Source organism: Mobula hypostoma, chromosome 12 (assembly GCF_963921235.1).
Source record: "Mobula hypostoma chromosome 12, sMobHyp1.1, whole genome shotgun sequence".
Lineage (NCBI taxonomy): Eukaryota > Metazoa > Chordata > Chondrichthyes > Myliobatiformes > Myliobatidae > Mobula > Mobula hypostoma.
Window position 1 is genome coordinate 112708945 of NC_086108.1, and position 22973 is coordinate 112731917.

Consider the following 22973-nt stretch of genomic DNA (forward strand, 5'->3'; position numbering starts at 1 on the left):
GCGTAGCAGTTAACACAAGGCTTCACAGTAGGTCAGGGTTCAATTCCCGCTGCTGTCTGCAAGGAGTTGGTACGTTCTCTCCGTGACCGTGTGGGTTTCCCCGGGACACTCCGCTTTCCTCCCACATTCCAAAGACAAAGGAGTAGGTAGCTTTGGCCACGATACGTTGTGGCTGGAACCACGGCAACATTTGCAGGCTGCACCAGCACGTCCTGGACCTGTGTTGGTCATTGACCCAAACACTGCATGTTTTAATGTTTCAGACTACATGAGACAAGTAGAGCCCATCTCTTTTATCAGCTGCTGGAATGGTGGAACGATGGGGGTGCACAGTGGCAGTAGTGGTTAGCAAACTTCTTCACAGTACGGGCAATCCGGTTTCAATTGCTGCTGTTGCCTGCGAGGAGTGTGTACGCTCCCCCCACGACTGCATGCGCTCTCTCCGGATGCTCCGGCTTCCGCTCACAGTCCAAAGACGTACCGGTTGATAGGTTAATTGTTCATTGTAAATTGTCCTATGATTAGGCTCGGGTCAAATTGGAGGATTGCTGGGTGGCGTAACTGATGAGCTGGAAGGGCCCTCTTCCTCGCTGTATCTCAATAAAATAAATAAACAAACAAAACAAAAAACATTAACAGGAGTCCAGCTTCCTTATTTAATCAAATTATTAACTGGTTAAACCACAACCACTTAGCAAAGCCCAGGAGCGGAAGAGTCTACAGAAAGGGGTGGATTTGCCCCAGTCCATCGCGGGTAAAGCCTACCCCACCAATGAGGGCATCTACAAGAAGTACTGCCTCGAGAAAGCAGCATCCATCATCAGGGATCCCCACCATCCAGGCCAGGCTCTCTTCTCACTGCTGCCATCAGGAAGGAGGTACAGGAGCCTCAGAACCCACACCACCAGGTTCAGGAACAGTTATTACCCCTCAGACATCGGGCTCTCGTACTGGAGTGAATAACTTCACTCACCACAACACTGAACCGATTCCACAACCTACACACTCACTCTCGAGGACTCCACGATGCTCATCGTCAGTACTTTATTTGCACAATCTGCCTTCGTTTGCGCATCATTCGTTGTCAATCTTTGTTCAGGGACAGCTTTTCATAAATTCCATTGTATTTCCTTGTTTTTGTATTCATGTCACAGAAAATTCATTATCCATTACAAGGCATTTGTAAAAGTTTATCGAAGTAATTTATAATTTAATGATAAATTTGACTTGACCTTTATTCAGCCTTGTCAGAAAGTGCACCAGCACAGCATTGATTGTTTTTCTGCACACAACAGCAAACTCATCGGAATGCTGACACACTGCTGACCAGGACAATGACATTTTCCACGCACACCGTCTCCAGCCATCGAACCAGGTCACGTGCACAACGTTCTGATGCCTCAGCACGATTGTGAATCGTGACAGTAAGTATGATCATGGATATGGAAGAGGTATCAGCCTCCCCACCATGGACTGTCTACACTCCCATTGCCTCGGTATCGGCCTCCCCTCCATGGACTGTCTACACTCCCATTGCCTCGGTATCAGCCTCTCCTCCATGGACTGTCTACACTGCCATTGCCTCAGTGAAGCAGCTAACAAAGTCAAGGACCCCACCCACCCCAGACATTCTCTCTTCTCCCCCTCCCACCAGGCAGAAGACACAAAAACCTGAAAGTATGTCCCACCAGGTTCAAGAACAGCTTCTACCTCACTGTTATCAGCCTCTTGAACAGACACGTCATGTACGATACCCTCAAAATACTCCTCGTTGTGATCTTGCTCTTTAACGTTTATCTGCACCGCACTTTCTCTGTAGCTGTTACACTTTATTCTGCACTGCTTTACCCTGTTCTACCTCAATGCACTGTGTAGTGATCTGAACTGCACGAACCGTATGGAAGACAAACTTTTCACTGTGTCTCAGTGACAAGAATAAACTGATTCCAATTTCTTGAGATCCTCTGATGGGACAGAAGGCAGAATGAAAGAGCCACAGTAAAATCTAATTTACACACAAGAGATTCTGCAGGTGCTGGGATCTCAGAACAACACACACAAAACGCTGGAGGAACTCAGCAGGCCAGGCATCTACGGAAATGAATAAACCGTCAATATTCTGGGCCGAGATCCCTCATCAGGACTGGTAAGGAAGGGGGAAGGAGTACAAACAGGGTGAAAGATGAATCTCTTTCTCCCCCCAGTAATAACTGGGGAGGAAGAATCGTGCGGCACTGGAGCAAGCCCTTCAGACACCACGTTGTGCCGAAACGCTGAGTAAATGCCCAACTAACCGAATCGCCTGCTGACGCGATGTCCACATCACCCAAATGTGCCTAACTGACAGCTTCTTGTACCATACTGCTATTTGTTTTACAATCTGTTGTATTTACCTTCACCACCTCCCCAGCAGTGCACTCCAGACCTCACCCTGTCCAATAAAACTTGCTGCACAAGCACTCTGAACTCAAATACACACCCTCTGGTATTGTCAACGCTGGGAAAATGATACGGCCTGTCTACTCTATCTATGCCTCTCAATCTTACAAACCTCTGTCAGATCTCCGCAGCCTCCGCCACTCCAGAGAAAACAACCCAAGTTTGTCTGAACTCTCGTTATAGTACCTGCTCTCGAATCCAGGCAGCATCCTGGTGAACCTCTTCCACATTCCTCCAGAGCCTTGACATCCTTGCTATAATGGGGCGAGCAGAACTACATGCAATATTCCAGGTGCGGCCTAACTAGAGCTTTATAAAGCTGCAGCATAACTTCCTGACTCTTGAACTAATACAGATAAGCATTCCACATGCCTTATTTACTACCCTTATCAGAATGTGTAACCACTTCCAGGCAATAATGAACTTGTTTCTCAAGATCACTCTGAACCCCGTCTAGGCTCATGAGTGGGTGTGGTACCTAACCAGATTTCTTTATTCATTTTACTTTACATTGCTTCCGTGATGTCACTATCGTGTCAACTCTTTTTCTGAAAGTTTATCTATGTAATCTTGTAAATTGTCTGGCAGCCTTTTTGTTTTTGTTTTTGATTTGTTTTGTCTCTGCTCCACCTGGAGCTGTATTTCCATCCGGGGGTCAGTGTGGACATGGTGGAGGATTACAAATACCTGGGGATACGAATTGACAATAAACTGGACTGGTCAAAGAACACTGAGGCTGTCTACAAGAAGGGTCAGAGCCGTCTCTATTTCCTGAGGAGACTGAGGTCCTTTAACATCTGCTGGACGATGCTGAGGATGTTCTACGAGTCTGTGGTGGCCAGTGCGATCATGTTTGCTGTTGTGTGCTGGGGCAGCAAGCTGAGGGTAGCAGACACCAACAGAATCAACAAACTCATTGAAGTTGTGGGGATAGAACTGGACTCTCTCACGGTGGTTTCTGAAAAGAGGATGCTGTCCAAGTTGCATGCCATCTTGGACAATGTCTCCCATCCACTACATAATGTACTGGTTGGGCAGAGGAGTACATTCAGCCAGAGACTCATTCCACCGAGATGCAGCACAGAGCATCATAGGAAGTCATTCCTGCCTGTGGCCATCAAACTTTACAACACCTCCCTTGGAGGGTCAGACACCCTGAGCCAATAGGCTGGTCCCGGACTTATTTCCTGGCATAATTTACATATTACTATTTAACTATTTATGGTTTTATTACTATTTAATTATTTATGGTGCAACTGTAACGAAAACCAATTTCCCCCGGGATCAACAAAGTATGACTTTGACTATTGTACATCTTCAATATATTTTGTCTTTGTAAAACTGAAAATTGTAAATAAAATATTTTAAAAAATCACTCTGAACATCTCCTGTTATTAAGGGTGTACGCTCTCCTTCTTCTCCGTGGATGTGGTCCTGTGATCCCGAGAGCAATGCCGTCTGGAGCTGTGCTCCTGGTAGGGTCACCCATGCCGGTAAGGTCGAGGGTGAGGTCCCTGACAAAGAACAATCCAACCAAGACCTCAACGGTGGAACAGGCGGACGAAGTTACTTCGAACTCAACGGCTGTGAAGGCGGATGAAGGCTGCAACAAATCCATCAGCTCCAATCGTCGTGGTTTCCATGCCATTGGAATCAGTTGGTTGATTTGTGAAGTATCGTGTGCTTCTTGGAGTGCAACATCAAGTACACGTTAAACTAACTCACGCACAGGCGTCTTCACTCTGTGGGCCACTTCTTCAGAACGAAGACCATCATCCTCAACCTCGAGGGATAGTCACGACCCTCTCCTTACATTTGACCTACCCAACTGCAACACCTCACACCTACCAGGATTAAAGTCCACATGCCAATTCTCCACCCCAATAGTTTACATCCCACCCCACATCATTAGAAATCTATTATGTACTGCAATGTACTGCTGCCACAAAACAACTAATTTCACAACGTGTGCCAGTGATAACAAAGCAGATTCCGATGTGCGGCAACACTTGTGGGCTGCCCCCGGCACATCCTTAGGTTGTGTTGGTTCTTAGCGCAAATGATGCATTTCACTATGTTTTGATGGACAGATGATAAATAAATTGGAGGACCACTTTGCTGAGCACCTCCGCTCCATCCGCCAAAAAAAAAACGGAATTTCCTGGTGGGCCACATCTTAAATGTCCATTCCCATTCCGACATGTTAGTCTCTTGTTGAATGATGAGGTCACACCTTATATTCTGTCTGCATAGCCTCCAATCTGATGGCATTAATATAGATTACTTCTTCTGGTTTTAAAAAAAAAGATGTTTTCTTCCCCCTCCCCTCTTCTATTCCCCACTCTGGTCTCTTACCTCTTCTCAGCTGCCTATCACCTCCCCCTGGTGCCCCTCCTCCTTCCTCTTCTCCCATGGTCCACTCTCCTCTCCTTTCAGATTCCTTCTTCTCCAGCTCTTTACCTTTCCCAACCACCTGGCTTCACCTATCACCTTCCAGCTACTCTGCCTCCCCCTGCTCCCACTTTTTTTTTATTCTGGCATCTTCCCCCTTTCTTTCCAGCCCCGAAGAAGGGACTTGGCCTGAAACGATTCATTTCCATGTATGCTGCCTGACCTGCCGAGTTCCTCCAGCGTGTGGTGCGCACTGCTTCGGATAAATAAATCTGAATCTGAAAGAGCACAATGAATTCTGAAGAATGTTGGCAATAATTTTCTAATCTCATAGAGTAAGGAGAACTCTGAAATTATCAACAGTTACCAATAAAATCAAATCCTCTGGAGATAACTCTTAAAGTGCTTTGAAAGGGTTTGACTTATTACAAGATTGCAAAATGTCCCTCGTAAAACCAACCCATAATTATTTAATCAAACCATGAGCTTTACTTTAAGCATTTTTTTTTACTGTAATAGACTGGTTCCAGGGTTCTTGTGCACAGGGGGTGAAGAGGTTGTTGAGAGAAATGAGTTCCACTGAAAGTCAGAACAATGATTGTTAGTTGGTAGCGGTTCAATAAAATCAGCCAATAGATCGAGTGGTGGTGAAAACACAAGCTAAAACTTACCATCCCAACACGTTGGAGGAATTCAGCAGGTTGGGCAGCATCCGTGGAAATGATCAGTCAACGTTTCGGGCCGGAACCCTTCGTCAGGACTGTAGAGGGAAGGGGCAGAGGCCCTATAAAGAAGGTGGGGGGAGGGTGGGAAGGAGAAGGCTGGTAGGCTTCAGGTGAAAAACCAGTAAGGGGAAAGATAAAGGGGTGGGAGAGGGGAAGCAGGGAGGGGATAGGCAGGAAAGCTGAAGAAGGAATAGGGGAAAACACAATGGGTAGTAGAAGGAGGTGGAACCATAAGGGAGGTGATGGGCAGCTGGGGGAGGGGGCAGAGGGAAATAGGGGTAGAGGAAGGGAGAGGGAGGGAATTACCAGAAGTTGGAGAATTCTATGCTCATACCAAGGGGCTGGAGACTACCTAGATGGTATATGAGGTGTTGCTCCTCCAACCTGAGTTTAGCCTCATCATGGCAGTAGAGGAGGCCATGTATGGACATATCCGAATGGGAATGGGAAGCAGAGTTTGTCTTTTTTTGCACATTGATTGCTTGTCAGCTGTTGTGAATGTCTGGAAGAAAATGAATCTCAGGATAGCGTATTTTGATATAACCGTACTTTGATAATACATTTGCTGTGAACTTTGAAAAGGAAAGTCTCTCGCAAATTTCTACAGATGTACCATGGAGAGCATTCTGACTGGTTCCATCACCGTCTGGTACGGAGGGGCCACCGATCAGAATCGGAAAAGGCCGCAGAATGTTGTAAACTCAGCCAGATCCATCATGGACACGAGTCTCCCCAGCATCGAGGACAGCTTCAATAGGAGATGCCTTGAAAAGGCAACATCCGTCATAAAAAAAAACCCAAATCGCCCAGGACATACCCTCTTCTCATTCCTACCGTCAAGGAGGTGGTACAGGAGCCTGAAGACACACTCAATGCTTCAGGGACAGTTTCTTCCCCATCACCATCAGATCTCTGAATGGACAATGTACCCATGTACACTGCACAATTATTTTTTCTTTGCTCTCATTTTTCATTTTTATATATATTACTTGTAATTTATAGTTTTTTGTGTATTGTAATTACTGCTGTCACAAAACAACACATTTCATGACATATACCAGTGATATTAAACCTGATACTGCAAAATAAAAGTCACTGAGTACAGCAAGACATATAGTATTATTTTGCAACTGTTGCACAGGTATAACCTGGATATATTACACAGCTCCATTACCGAGGAAACAATGGCCCTAATAGATCGGAAAGCTTGAAACAAAGCCAGCATTACACTTAACATCATTCAAAAACATTATCAAATTCTTTAGCACATACCAGAGAGTGATCTGTGCTTGTGACCTGCATGAACTGGGCACCCGCCTATTACTTCCCCCTGGGTCCCCATCTCCTATGGTCCACTATCCTCTCCCATAACATTCTTTCTTCTCCAGCCTTTGACCTTTCCCACCCACCTGGCTTCACCTATCACCTTCAAGCTGGCCTACTTCCACTCCCCCCACCTTTTCATTCTGGCATCTTCCCCCTTCCTTTCCGGTCCTGAAGAAGGGTCTCACCCAGAAAAGTTAACTGTTTACTCTTTTCCACAGAGGCTGCCTGACCTGCTGAGTTCCTCCAGCATTTTGCGTGTTGCACAAGTTATTATCTGGTGGTTGGTAGCTTGCCGGAGTAATGGTCAGATTTTATCAGGATGGAGGCTACCCAAATAGAATATGCAACACACTTTATCAAAGTTGCTGGTGAACGCAGCAGGCCAGGCAGCATCTCTAGGAAGAGGTACAGTCGACGTTTCAGGCCGAGACCCTTCGTTAGGACTATCAACATGTTGCTCCTTCAATCTGAGAGTGAAAAGAATGGGAATGGGCATTTAAATGGTTGGTCACTGGGAAATCTTGCCTCTGCAGAAGCAGCAAAGGTGCTTTGACAAAGCAGTCCCCCAGTTTACAACGGGCAGCCTCTGAATCGAGAAGGGAATCATGGAGAGAGCAATCCCAACAGAAAGCCGAGGGTTGGGGAGGGGGGGTGGGGGTGTGGACAGTGACATCTAATCCATCTCTGACTACTATTCTAACCCGTCCCACTCACCCAAACCTGGATTAGAGTCCTCCACCCACTCCCATCCAAACTACTCCGAAGTGCTGAAACTGAACCCACATTCCCCACTTGGGCTGGCAGCTCGTTGTACACTCTCACCACCCTCTGAGTGAAGGGGTTTCCCTTGTACATTTCACCCTTCACCTCTGACCTCTAAGGGTTATAAAATAAGGGGCTAGACATCTAATGCAAGGCACTTGGGAAATGCTTCCCCCAAATGGAGGGGAACCTCTGAAATTCTTGGGTAATGGAGACCCAATCATTCGATTTGTTCCCTTCAAAGTAAAATTATTATCAAGGTACATATACGTCACCATATTAAACTGCAAGATCCATTTTATACGGGCATTCACAGTAAATACAAAGAAAACCAATAGAATCAACAAAAGACTGAATCAAAGAAGACGGACAATCAAGATGCAAAAGATAACAAGCTGTGCAAATACACAAAAAAAAATAATCATAATAAATAAATAAGCAATAAGTATCAACACGAGTCCTTGAAAGTGAGTCCCGTGGGCTTTAGTTCAAGGGCCTGCGGGTTGAGGGGTAATAGCTGTTTTTGAACCCAGTGCTGAGAGTTCAAAGGCTCCTGTACCTCCTTCCTGACAGCAGCAGCGAGTAGAGCATGTCCTGGGTGGTGGGGGTCCCTGATGATGGAGGCTGCTTTCCCGAGACAGCGCTCCTCTAAATGTTTTCAGTGGTGGGGAGAGCTTTCCTGTGACGGACTGGGCTGTATCCACTTCTTGTAGGCTTTTCCATTCAAGGTCTTTGGCAGTTTCAGACCATGCCAAGGCTTCAAGCAAATTGGCCAAGCTTTTAAATGATCATAAATCTGAACTGAAGGATCCAGCTTCAATCAGCTAATGTCTTTTCTCCGCAGTGTGTTCAGGAAAAGGCAATGATTATTTTATCTAGAGATTTAGAGATACAGCTTGGAAGGGTCCCTTCTGGTCCAACAAGCTACACTCCCCAGCAAACCACCTACTTACCCCTAATTGTAGACAATTTAAAATGACAAATTAGCCTACGAAGCAGTATGCCTCGAAGCTGTGGAAAGAAACAGCTGCATCCAGAGCAAAGTCATGCGGTCACGTGGAGAATGTACAAATTCTTCACACAACAGTGGAGGGAATCGAACCCAAGTCTCTGGCACTGTAATTTTCTTATGCATACGACAATGCTACTGTGCCCCCACCCCCACAGATTATGCTCACTAGAGCTCTCTGCCACGAACACGCCTGCACATGAAGTGGGGCCATTCGGTCCACTATCCTATCCCATCATTCGATGTGATCATGGCTGATTTGCCATAGGCCTCATCTCCTCTTCTGTTCCAGTTCGCAACCCTCGCTTTCAGCCCCCTGATCTGTCAAACATTGCAAGTTCAAGCTCAAGTTAAACACACCACGTATACAGCCAAACAAAACATTGTTTCTCTGGGGCCAAGATGGAAAACACCATACATAGAGTCACACATACAACATATAGCTATGATCCAGCACGTACAGTCACAAAATAATATTAGCACAAGTCCCTGAGTGAAGACCGATGGGTTGACGCAAAATGTGAGATGCATTTTATGTAAGACATTACAATGTCACTGACATTATTATAATAAAACAAAGTCATATAAATATGTTTCCTTAAAGCTGTCATAGACAAGGGGTGGTATCAGAGATGAACTCCCATTTCCTATTAAATGCTCCCTATGGTGTGCATCTCAAGTAGCCTCCGGCAACCAAGTCAAGTTCCTGGCCTTCAGGTCTGGCTTAGCTACCAAGCCCGGAGAAATTGTTTCTACTGACAGAAGTAGCAAAAGCAGGAAACTGGCACTTAAAACCAGTCCCTTCAAGAAGATGGGCCTCTTCAGCTGTGGTTGGCAGCTCATCTAGAAGGGAAACTCTGACCTTAAACCTCCACTGCCTTGTGGCTTTACCCAATCATGAGGAAGGCTTCGGCAGTAAACCTGCAGAAAAATCCGGAGCTGGAGTCCCTAAGGCAGTTCTACGTTGAGTTCAACGCTGACTGGCAACTCCTGCGATGCTGCTGGTACCAAACTGTATCGGTCTCTGCCGTTCCTTTGGGTTCAGCAGATACGTGGACAGAGAGAGAGAGAGAGAGTTTGCTGCATGTGTGTCAGCTTGCTCTCCATATCGTCTCGTCCTGGCTTGCACATCTAGACAGATAGGATGCAACAACCATGGTTAACCCAGACCGATGGAGACCTCCAATAAATACATCAAACAGCAGTAATAAAAGATGTAGGGTGCCCAGTGTAGGATGTCCATGAGTCAGGGAGTGGAAGAGGAACAGCAGGACATTCAAATAGGGTATTCTCTCCCTCCCCTTTTAATCAACGATTCAATCTTCACACCGAGGTGAAGAATTCCACACATTCATCAGCTGATGAGAAGTTCCCCTTGCTTAAAGACCGGTTTTACTTGAGGGGAGCGGAATGTATAAGTGTGGTGTCTACTTAACCTGTTGATTTAACCCCAGCCTAATCAACTGGTAATTTGATTCTACTAGCCCATACGTCTTTGGACAGAGAGAGGAAACTGGAGCACATGGAGGAAATCCGTGTGATGAATGGGAGGAACACACAAATTCCTTACGGTCAGCACTGGAATTGAACCCCGAACTCCAGAGTGCCTGGGCTGTAAAAGCTTTGTATTATCCATCGCGCTACCATGACGCCGTCCAATCCATCGCGCTCCCGCAGCGCCATCCAATCCATCGCGCTCCCGCGGCGCCGTCCAATCCATCGCGCTCCCGCAGCGCCATCCAATCCTCCCTTTCAGGAACTCGAAGGCACCACATTATAGTGAAGGAAAATCAGTATTCTGATGCAATGCAATGCAATAGACTAAAATTAGCAGCAAAGCCTCAAGAGTTTGTTATGTCCTTGGTTTTATTACAGGTGGAGGGGAGAGGCAAGACTTGCTCAAGCTACTTTGAAAAAATTAAGGCTGTGTCATTTCTCTCCCCGACTGCTGGTCTTGCTCAAATTACCCTGCTGCTCTCCATGCTGGAGCAGAGAGTCAGAAAGTAACACATTGGGCAATTCCATACTACCGAGAGCATGAGTCAAAAGGAAAGAGATCTGAAACATTTTCTCATAAAATGATTGTGAAATCCACCAGTGAATTGATATTTGATTTCATTAAACCTTTCTGATATGGGTCAGTGAAACCTCCAGTCAGAACTCTGCTTCACCTTCAGTCCATGATATATCTGGATGTTGATTTAATAATGACAGTTATTGACACAACCTCATTTACCCAACACGGATAAATTCCTCTGTGAATCAAAGACATGCTGTTTCACAATGGTGCTTTATTTTGTTTCTTTTACTCAACACTCCTTGCATTCTCTCTAAAATGACCTCAACGGCCTCTCAAAACATTCTGTGTCCTGCCACACACCTGTGATGGAGTCCTCCTTTACCTGCCAACCGTATACTTTCACTGCTCTAACGTAACAAGCTGTATCCCTGCTTGGTACGGAAACTGCACTGCAGCAGACAGGAAAGCTCTAGGCGGGTAGTTAAAACCATCCAATGACAGCTCTAGGTGGGTAGTTAAAACTGTCCAATGCATCACTGGCACCAGCCTACCCGTCATCAAGGACGTACATACAGAAAGTCACTGGTAAAGGGCCAAACACCTCCACTCACTAACCGACCCCTTCACACCCCCAACCACCACTACTTTATCATTTCCTGTCAGTCACCTTATGTACAGACACTCATGTGCCTAGCGTCACTTTCTGGACATACAATCAATGCATTTAAGCTACCTTATGTGTTTCTATTTATTGTGTTTTTTTTATTATTATTACATTTTATTGTGCTTTTGTGCTACATCAAATCTAGGGTAACAATTATATTTTTTCTCCTTTACATTTGTGTACTGGAAATGACATAAAACAATCTTGAATCTTGACAATTAAACCACCTCAGAGACTGATTGAAAGTTGTCGAGTAGATAAGGGAATTATTACAATTCATTACAATTGAAGTTGAAATTTGAACAGTTGAAAATTCAAAAAAAAGAAAAGAGACTGGCTATGGAATGTAACTATCTTTGTTGGAAAGGATTGCTGTCACAGGTTTATGAGGACATAGTGTTGTCTTTATTTTTCTTTCAAGGGGAAGATCTGTTACTATGTGTGCATAACAAAGAACTTCAGTTGCCAGTGAGCAATATGAGGGGGTTCACCTGGAACTGGAAGCTCCAATAGTGACTGGGGGTTGCACATACATAGCAGCAGGGTAAGTCATAAACTGTTCTAATGTAAACCCATGCCATGTTTGAACAAACATAACTTAATTCCCTGCACAGATGGTGCCTGACCTGCCAAGTCTTTCCAGCATTTTGTTGTCATAAAGTGTCACAGTGCCCAGTTGCAGGCTGTTCAGTCCACCTTGGCAATGCCCACCGTCACGTACCCAGCTATCAATTCTTGTAATTAATTGATCTGTATGCACTCCAGAAGTGGGGCTTGAGATAGCAAGACAGAATTTTCTCAGGTGTGATGGAGTCAATAGTCATCACATCCACCAAGATAGAGTAAGAATTTTGACTTGCATAATGTTCATGCATACCAAATCATTATAAAACCAAAAGACTTAAGAGCAAAATTTGGCCACCCAGACCACGGAGTCTGTTCTGCCATTCCATCATGGCAGATCTGTTATCCCTCTCAAACCCATTCTCCTGCCCTCTCCCCGTAATGCCCTGTCTAATCAAGAACATATCAACCTCCGCATTAAATACACCCAGTGACTTGGCCTCCACAGCCAATAAGTTCCACAGATTCCCCCACTGGCTAAGAAAAAGTTTCCAATTCTGTTCTAAAGGGAAGTCCTTGTATTTGGAGGCTGTGCCCTCTGGTCCTTGACTTCCCTGCTATAGGAAACATTCTCTCCACATCCACTTTATCTAGGACATTCAAACAGGTTTCAATAAAATCCCCTCATTCTTCTGAACTCCAGTGAGTACAGGCCCAGAGCCAGCAAGAAATGGCAGTGTAGTGGCTAGCACAACACCTCTCAGTACAGGCAACATGGATTCAGTTCCCTTTGCTGCCAGTACAGAGTTTGTACGGTCTCCTCAAAACCATGTGGGTTTCCTCCTGGTCCTCGAGTTCCCCCCAACAGTTCAAAGACATACCTTAATTGGACATGGCATCAAAGGGAGAAGGCTGGAAACTGGGGTTGAGGAGGAGATAAAGAGGATCAGCCATGATTGAATGGCAGAACAGACTCGATGGGCTAGATGGCCTCATTCTGCTCCTATGTCTTATGGTCTGATACCGGTTGGTGGGCTAATCGATCATTGTAAATTGCCCCATGATTAGGTTAGGGTTAAATCGAGACATTACTGGGTAGTATGCTTGAAAGGCCTATTCCTCGCTGTATCTCAATAAATGTTCCTCATATACATTAACCCTTTTCAGTGCCAGGATCATTCTCATGAATCTCCTCTGGACCCTCAATGCCAACACACCCCTTCTTAGATATGGGGCTCAAAACTGCACACAGCACTCCAGACGCGGTCTCACCAATGCCTTATTATGGATGGGCTGATAACATTAACAGCTGGAAAAACACACAAATCAAAAGAAGTTAACGAAGAATTTGATAGACATGAGAGATTCTGCAGATGCCGGACATCCACATCAACATACACAAAGCGCTGCAGGAACTCACCAGGTCAAGCAGCGTCTATGGAGATATATATATATATATATAAACAGTCGACATTTTGAGCCGAGAGACTTTTTTCAGGACTGGAAAGGAAGGGGGAAGATGCCAGAATAAAAAAAGTGGGAGCAGGGGAATGAGGATAGCTAGGTGAGAGGTGAAATCAGGTGGGGAGGAAAGGTAAAGGGCTGGAGAAGAAGGAATCTGATAGGAGAGAAGACTGCACCACTGGAGAAAGAGAAAGGAACCCAGAGGGAAGTGATAAGCAGGAGAGAAGAGGCAAGAGGCCAGAGTGGGGGATACAAGAAGAGGGAAGGGGAAGGGAATTTTTTTAAAACTAGAAGAAATCAACATTCATGCCCTCAGGTTGGAGGCTACCAGTTGTGTTGTTCCTGCACTCAGAGTGGCCTCATCATCGTACAAGAGGAGGCCATGGGCTGACATGTCAGAAGGAAAATTTGAGACCCAAATTTTGATTTGATGCACAGTTTTGCATAAAGATATGTAAAGAGTAGCATTGTTTGTCAGGCGTACATCAAAATATACAGTGAAATGTGTCATTTTCATCAACGTCCAGAGTCTGAGGATTGTGCTGGGATAGCCTGCCAGTGTTGCCACGTTTCTGGGATCAACATAGCTTGCTCACAACTTACTAACCCTGACCCTTACGACTTCGGAATGTGGGAGGAAACCAGAGCACCCAAAGGAGCCCCATGTGGTCATGGGGAGAGCGTGCATCATGGTGAAACCAAATACTGAATCAATCTGTTCACCAATCTACAGGAAAGGTATCAATAAGATTGAAAGAGTACACAGAAAATTGACAAGGATGTTGTCAGGACTTGAGGGCCTGAGTCATAGGGAAAGGTTGAACAGGTCAGGACTTTACTCCCTGGAGTGCCGGAGAATGAGAGGAGACGGATAGTGGTAATCAAAATTAAGAGCGGTATAAACGGGGTAAAAGCAAGCAGGCTTTTACCAGTGAGGTCAGGTGAGACTAGAACCAGAGGTCATGGGTTAAGGGTGAAAGGTGAAAAGTTTAGAGGAACATGAGGGTAAACTTCTTCACTCAAGAGGACCACGAGAGTGTGGGACAAGCTGCCAGCACAAGTGGTTCACGCGGAGATTGATTTTGAAGTTTAAGAGAAGTTTGGATAGGTACATGGATGGAAAGGGTATGGAGGGCTATGTTCAGGTGCAGGTCGATGGGATTTAGCAGATTAATTATTCTTCATGGACGAAATAGGCTGCAGCTCCTGTTTTCTGTGCTGTAGTGTTCTATTACTCTAACAATGTTAAACCTTTCACCCTTCTGAGTCAGACACAAGGTTTAACTCTCCACTTCCTTCCCAGTCCTGTTCTGGGAACCTGCACAATGGCAGTTATTGACACAAGCAACACTCATCAAAGTTGCTGGTGAACGCAGCAGGCCAGGCAGCATCTCTAGGAAGAGGTGCGGTCGACGTTTCAGGCCGAGACCCTTCGTCAGTTCACCAGCAACTTTTATGTGTGTTGCTTGAATTTCCAGCATCTGCAGAATTCCTGTTGTTTGAGTTATTGACACATCTACTTTTACTGGAACAAAAGCCGATTCTTTGAATTTCACAATGGATTTCTTTTTTATATCAGTTATTTCCTCTTTTTGAGTAACTCTTCAATATTCACATAGAGTCACATCTTAAAATCCACTCAATGTAATGCAATAACCATTCCATTCCACCTTTCCTCCTCAGACCCTCCCTCTACACATCGCCTGCTAGGAAGGATGTGGAAGCTTAAGGGAGGGTGTGGAGGAGATTTACCATTTCTCTGTAGAGCGAACGAGGCTGAGAGGTGATGACTGAGGTGTACAAGATGCTCTTAATGGTGGGGAGAGCTGTGTCCATGAAGAAGCTGGTAGTCTACAGCCTCTACAGCCTCTAGCAATCCTGTGCCCGTGAGGAGGCTGGCAGTCTACAGCCTCTAGCAATCCTGTGCCCGTGAGGAGGCTGGCAGTCTACAGCCTCTAGCAATCCTGTGCCCGTGAGGAGGCTGGCAGTCTACAGCCTCTAGCAATCCTGTGCATTGGATTCTCCAAATGAGTTAGCCTCCTTCACTGTAGAGTTGGGGAAGGAAGAACTACAGGACATGGGTTTATGGAGAGAGGGGGAAAGAGATTTAGAAGTGAACTGAGAGACAACTTTATGCAGAGTGGGGTGGGTACATGTAGCAGAGAAAATGACTGAGCCAGGTACAGTGTGTTGTACGGAAGCTTCACTGAGATGGAGAGGAAGACTATACAGCGGGTAGTCACATCTGCCTAACACATCACTGGCTCCGGCCCACCCAGCATCAAGGACATACAATCTAAACAGAAAGATACCAGAAAAGGGCCAGTAACATCATAAAGGATCCCACCCACCCTGCTCATGGACTGTTCGTCCCACTCCCATCAGAGAGGAGGCTTCGTAGCACCCAAATCAGGACCACCAGATTCAAAAACAGTTACTTTTCCCGAGCAGTGAGGCTGATCAACACCTCCACCCACTAACCCATGCCTCCACACCCCCGACCAGCACTACTTTATCATTTCCTGTCGCAGTCACCTTATGTACAAACACTCCTGTGTCTAGTATCACTCTATGGACATACAATCAATGCATATAAGCTACCTTATCTGCTTATATTTATTTGTGTTTTTTAAAAATTATTGTCATCCTTATTGATATTTCTGTACTGTATCAGTCCGGAGTAACAATTATCTCATTCTTCTTTACGCCTGCATACTGGAAATGACCTTAAACAATCTGAAGAGGATGAATTTCAGGTTGTATACTGTATATATATTCAGATACTAAATGTGCCTTTGAACAATCTTGAGAACAGATCATTGAAAAGGAATATGGATAGCTACATGGCAAAAAGGTTTAGAAGGTTGTGATCCAAACACAGGCTCGGTGTGGGGCCAAAGGACCTGTTCTCTGTGCTGTGTTAGTCTGACTCGTTCCCCCAACTTAACGGTTTACCTCGTTATGGTAAACTAGGTAAGATAGTGGTTAGTATAACAATTTACAGTGCCAGTTACCGGGGTTCAATTCTCACTGCCATCCATAAGGAGTTTGTACGTTCTCCTACGGGTCCTCTGCTTTCCTCTCACATCCCAAAGGTGTGCTGGTTGCTAGGTGAATTGGTCACATGGGTGTAATTGGGCTGGAAGGGCCTGTTAACATGCTAGATCCCCAAAAACACATAAATCCATCATCAAGGACGTACAGCTTGGGGTTAGTAGGTTGTGGGCATGCTACATTGGGCCCTTCGATGGGCCAAATGGCCGACTTCTGCTCCTTTGTCTTATGGTCTTGTCTTGGGGTCTATTTGGTACTGGAAGCACCGTGACACCTGTAGGCTGCCCCAGCCCACCTTCAGGGACTGTGTCGAACGTTGATGCAAACGACAAATTTCACTCTATGTTCTGATGTTTCAGTGTACATTTGACCAATAAAGCTAATATTTTCTTTAGAAGTCTTTTAGCACTATCTACTGTTTATCTTATCATTCTGGAAATTTTGTCATGGTGAAATATTTAAAGGGAACATGGTATGGGGAGGGAACGTCTTCACTCAGAGGGTGGTGCGAGTGTGTAATGAGCTGCCAGTGGAAACGTGGACAACACACACAACATGCTGGAGGAACTCAGGTCCTGCCGAAGGGTTTCAGCCCTAAACGTTGACTGTACTCTTTCCCATAAATGCTGCCTAGCCTGCTGAGTTCCTCCAGCACTTTGTGCGTGTTGCTCAGCCTGTTACGTCTTGTGTCTGCAGATTTTCTCTTGTTTGTGATTGGAAATGTACAGACGGGTTCACAGAAACATTGAAAACCTACAGCACAATTCAGGCCCTTTGGCCCACAAAGCTGTGCCGAACATGTACGTACTTTAGAAATTACCTAGGGTTACCCATAGCCCTCTATATTCCTAAGCTCCATGTACTTATACAGGAGTCTCTTAAAAGACCCTATTGTATCCACCGCCATCGCCGTTGCCAGCAGCCCATTCCACGCACTCACCGCTCTCTGTGTAAAAAACTTACCCCTGACATCTCCAAGTTTGGATAGGTACATGAATGGGAGGGATATGGAGGGCTATGGTCTGAGTGAAGTCAGTGGGACCAGCAGAGTAATATTTCAGCATGATTAGATGGGCTGAACGGTCTGTTTCTTACTGGAGCGTTCTATGACGCTGTGCCTTTTCCTTCTCAACTCCACGGTGGCAAAAGCCTTCAGCAATTGAACGGCTGTTTAAGAGTTAAATTCGCAGGTGTTTTTTTTTAAAGAAAGGGGCAGTACATTTTTCTCCCATTCTTGCATTCTTTACAGGCCTCACATCCCACACACAAGTAGTTAAGCAACAATGAAACACTCCTTACCTGGCACATTACAATGACCCTTAGAAAGAGAGAAAAAAAATGTACTTCTCAAATTGAAGCAGATTTTGCCAATGAGCAAAAAAGACACAGGGATAAAATCTCTAGAATCTTTTAACCTATTGCAAGATCAATCTAATCCTTACTTCCTACATAGCCCTCACCTCAGCATTGAACTAACTCATTCAAATCCTTTAAATCACAAAGAGGAGGGTCCCGGAACAGATCTCTGTTCTTTAACCTGGCTGCGGGCTGGCTTCACTCCCCTCAGCACTGAATTGGCTCTGTTGCTGTGGACTCTACCGTTCATGTTCTGTGTGTTTTTTTTTATATATTGTTTGCATAATTTGTTCTTTTTTCTCCTCTCACAGTAGATTTGCTGGTCTTTATAGTATGTGTTTTTTTAAAAAAGTGAATCTATTGTGTTTCTTTCTTTGTGATTGACTGCAAGAAGCTGAATCTCAAAGTTGGATTTGGTGTACAAACTTTGAACTTTGAACTTGCTTTGAACTTTTGAACCATTTTTGGAATATGCTACCATAGATGATGAAAGCAGGCAAAATTAAATTTAAGAGGCATTAAATGGGCAAGACATAAAAAAGCAGTCCTAATGAGGGCAAATGGAAAGAGTCCACTTCTGTGCTGTATGACCTCAAGATCCCCACCAAATGGCCATGCCATATTTTCACATCTACCATCAAGCAGGAGGTACAGAAATCTGAAGTTCCACACCACCAGATTAGAGAACAAAGTTTGCCACAGGGACCTGTTCTGGGACCCCAGCTCTTTGTGATCTTTCTTTATATAAAAGACTTGGATGAGGAATTGGAAAGGTGAGTTAGTAAGTTTGCAGATGATACAAAGATTGGTGGAGTTGTGGATAATTTAGAAGGTTGCTGTTGGCTACATTGTCAGGATGCAGAGCTGGGCTGAGACACGGCAGATGGAGTCCAGCACCCAGGGCATGCCCTTTTCTCACTGTTACCATCAGGTAGGAGATACAGAAGCCTGAAGGCACACACTCAGTGATTCAGGAACAGCTTCTTCCCCTCTGCCACCTGATTCCTAAATGGACATTGAACTCGTGAACACTACCTCACTTTTATTATATATATTATTTCTAGTTTTGCACAATTTTTAATCTATTCTCTATACGTATACTATAATTGATTTACTCATTTGTTTATGTATTTTTTTCTTCTATATTATGTATTGCATTGAACTACTGCTGCTGCTAAGTTATAAATTTCACAACACATGCTGGTGACAATAACCCAGATTCTGATCCTGATGTAACAGCCACCAGCCTAATCACTGCAATCTAGCAACACTGTAACCACTCTGATCAACTTGCACTAAAATGGATGTTGTTTATTTTGTTCTAATTGTGAAGACTGTATATAATTAATGTTTAATAACAGAACGGTACAGCACAGGAAAAGGACCGTGGTACACAATCCTGTGCCAGATCAGTTAAAAAGCAAATCAAAAACATCTGAATATTAATCCCTCCTACTTACACAATGTCCATCTCTCTCCATCTTCCTCACATCCATGTGCCTATCCAACATCTCTTAAAAGCCTCTAATCTATTTGCCTCTACCACCATACCACCAGTGCATTCCAGGCACCCACCACTTTCTGAGTAAAAAACGTACCCCTCACATCCCCCATTTCACTTTCAATGAATGCCCTCTGGTATTAGACGTTGGCGCGTAGCCAAGTGGTTAAGGCGTTCGTCTAGTGATTTGAAGGTCGCTAGTTCGAGCCTTGGCTGAGGCAGCGTGTGTGTCCTTCAGCAAGGCACTTAATCACACATTGCTCTGTGACGACACTGGTGCCAAGCTGTATGGGTCCTAATGCCCTTCCCTTGGACAACATTGGTGGCGTGGAGAGGGGAGACTTGCAGCATGGGCAACTGCCGGTCTTCCATACAACCTTGCCCAGGCCTGTGCCCTGGAAACCTTCCAAGGCACAAATCCGTGGTCTCATGAGACTAACAGATCCCTATATATAAAAAAGGTATTAGACATTGCAACCCTGGGAAACAGATACTCTCTGTCCACTATCTATGCCTCTCATAAGGTTGTAAACCTCTACCAGATCTCCCCTGAGCCTGCAATGCTCCAGAGAAAATGACCCACGTTTATCCAGCCTCTGCTCACCTGATCCTCTGCGCTTGTGATACTGCTGCAAGGAGGTTTTTCATTAACAATAAACCTAACCCTCACTTCCGGTAAGATGGCAGCATGCTCCAATGCAGCAGCCTCTACAGGGCAAAACCAAAGGCGTTATTGGCTTTTGCAAACATATTTTCTTTTTACGATCGCAAGATCCTGTTGGACACTAAGAGCGACGGCTTGGCTCCATCAGCGAGGTGCTCGTTGGCAGAGAAACCAAAGGAGCTGGACTTGGTGTGGGTTGTGCTGCCGCCTGCATTGGGGACATGACGGAGGAGACGGTACGTGAAGGCAGCGTGCAGTCTAACAGCGAGCACTCGTCTCAGTCGCTTCCCCTGTGATCTCAAGGCCCTGATGCATATTGTTAACGTGGAACACTGCAAGTCAAGTCACCGATTTATTGATGGAATGGCAGAGGTGGACAATGTGGGGGGGGGCTGTACAACATCTGTAGCAGGGACAAGGCCTGAAGCCACAGTATTGCCTGTTTACAGCTGCCCAGGAGAGAGGCAGAGTCATGCACTCCGGTGTGCCAGAGGTGGCGCGGCACGCTGTCCAAACTGGAATTGGTGCTGTCCCCCAATATTCACTCAGCAGAAGACAACCTATATTGTGTTCAGCTGCAGGGACTTGGACATTATCATTTTTTTGTGACTGCATTTTAGTGATACCTTATTACTGATGGTGCCGTGTTTTGACCCCAGAGGAACATTGTTTCATTTGACTGTATTCACTCATGGTTGAATGACAGTCAAATTTGAACTTGAAACCTCACGATGACTCTAACTTTCATAAAATCCCCGAGATGTAATAAATAAACCTTGCAACACCTTCCCAAGCCAGAGGGAGTGTTAGTTCACCATTCCAAACACTCTTTGTCCTGTGATTCGAACACCCGTGTACAGCTATTGCCACAGCCCCATCTTGCAAAACAAAAGATTTTAAGAAATCACATTGCTATTGATTTCACAATTTAATTTTTTTTTTACAGCTTACTTCTTTTCCTCAATCATTTCTTCACCTTTCTACTAAGTAACAAAGCAGCTTCTATCGCTATTGCTATTCATTTCTTGTTGCAACATGCACTGTGATGAAATGTAGTATTTCCCCAGAGCAAGAGCCAGATTTACCAACTCAGTAAGCCTTATTATTCAAGGTCCAAGTTCCTGGGCATCAACGTCTTTGAGGATCTATCCTGGGCCCAATATATTGAGGCAATTACAAAGAAGGCATGACAGTGGCTATATATCATTAGGAGATTGAGGAGACTTGGTATGTCGCCAAAGACTCGCAAATTTCTCCAGACGGACCGTGAGGAGGATTCTAACTGTCTGGTACGGAGGGACAATTGCACAGGATCGGAAAAAGCTGCAGAGAGTTGTAAACTCAGACAGCTCCATCATAGGCACTAGCCTGCCCACCATCAAGGACATCTGCATTAGGCGAGGCCTCAGATACAAAAAAGGCAGTCTCCACCATGACAGACCCCCACTGCTCGCGACATGCCCTCTTCTCACTGCTACCTTCAAGGAGGCGGTACAGCAGCTTGAATACACATACTTGCTGTTTTAGGACTTCGTCTTCCCCTTCACTGACAATGATCCCATGAACACCAGCACACTGCTTCTGCACTACATATAGATTTCTTTTTGTAATTTATACTTTATTTTATGTATTGCATTGTACTGCTGCCACTAAACAAGTTTCATGACATGTATCAGTGAAGATAAGCCTGGTTCTGATCTTTGTGCTGTACTGTGGCCACAAAACAAATATCACACCATGTCCGATAATCAATGTGACTGATTAATATTCTTGGGAATCTTCAATTTCATGACCCTAAAACAATTTGCCCAGCTGTATAAAATATCTGAGTCCAGCCATGTTTGAGTTAAAGAATGTTTTTTCCCTCCAACATGCCTTGACAGTTCAACTGATGCTTAAAGCCAGCTGTGGTGCTTAAGTCTGCTTTCAGTGTCCCTGATAAATGGATCTTTTCTTTCATACTAATGAAATAGTGCATCGTCCTCACTACTGCGATTTGGGAGATGGAGGTCGTGTTGTTGTTGAGTGTCGTCGACTCGTGGTGACCCTATGGGTAGGGTAGTTGTCCACAGGGTTTTCATGTTAAGATACAGAACTAGATTTCCGGGCCTTTCCTCTCCACAGATACTTCTGGTGCCCAGGCTGAAACCGGCTGGATTCAGACTCAAGTCCAGTGCTGATACCACTACACCACCAGCCCGTCAACATAGCTCAGCCTTAAGGACCGTAGCTCTGGTTTTTTTCTTTGGGATTTTTCCTTTCAGAGATTAGATACAAGTAAATTGCATCCAGAACCAAATGTTACAATCTTTTTGTCATTTTGCCAAAAAGTCATCTTATTCTGTGAAACAAAACCACAAGAAGACACAAAGCACACCCACTGCTGTAAGACCTATCATCATTAAACAATGGGCTGAGTGTGATACACAACACCTAATCTTAACACTGCCAAAGATGTTGACACCAGCCTCCGGATCCAGCACATTATCCTCCTCAACTTCCGCCACCTTCAACAGGACCCCATCACTAAGCACATCTTTCCCTCTCTACCCCTCTCCGCTTTCCACAGGGATCGGTCCCTCTGCGACTCCCTGGTCCACACGTCCCTCCCCACGGATCTCCCACCCGGCACTTATCCCTGTAAGCGTAAGTGCTACACCTGTCCCTACACCTCCTCTCTTGCCACCATTCAGGACCCCAAAAAGTCCTTCCAAGTGAGGCAACACTTCACTTGTGAGTCTGCTGGGGTCATCTATTGCATCCGGTGCTCCCGGTGCGGCCTCCTCTACATCGGTGAAACCCGATGCAGATTGGGGGACCGCTTCGTCGAGCACCTCCGCTCCCTCTGCCAAAACAGACAGGATCTCCCAGTAGCCACCCACTTTAACTCTGCTTCCCACTCCCGTTCAGATATGTCCATACATGGCCTCCTCTACTGCCATGATGAGGCTAAACTCAGGTTGGAGAAGCAACACCTCACCCTACCCCTATTTCCCTCTGCCCCCTCCCCCAGCTGCCTATCACCTCCCTCATG

The 22973-nt window shown here is 45.3% G+C and overlaps 1 protein-coding gene across 2 annotated transcripts in view; it reads right to left on the reverse strand.

The window, feature by feature from the left end:
• ddah1 (dimethylarginine dimethylaminohydrolase 1) overlaps positions 1 to 22973 on the reverse strand; it is a 139019-nt gene that overhangs the window by 108491 nt on the left and 7555 nt on the right. The window contains exon 1 of one of the 2 annotated variants that reach the window (XM_063064803.1): positions 2626 to 2745. The exons of the other annotated variant lie outside the window; for it this stretch is intronic. Coding sequence (XP_062920873.1) covers positions 2626 to 2688 — 63 coding nt within the window. The 5' untranslated portion in view covers positions 2689 to 2745. Of the gene's footprint in view, positions 1 to 2625; positions 2746 to 22973 lie in introns of those variants that run through there. 2 annotated transcript variants of the gene reach the window in all.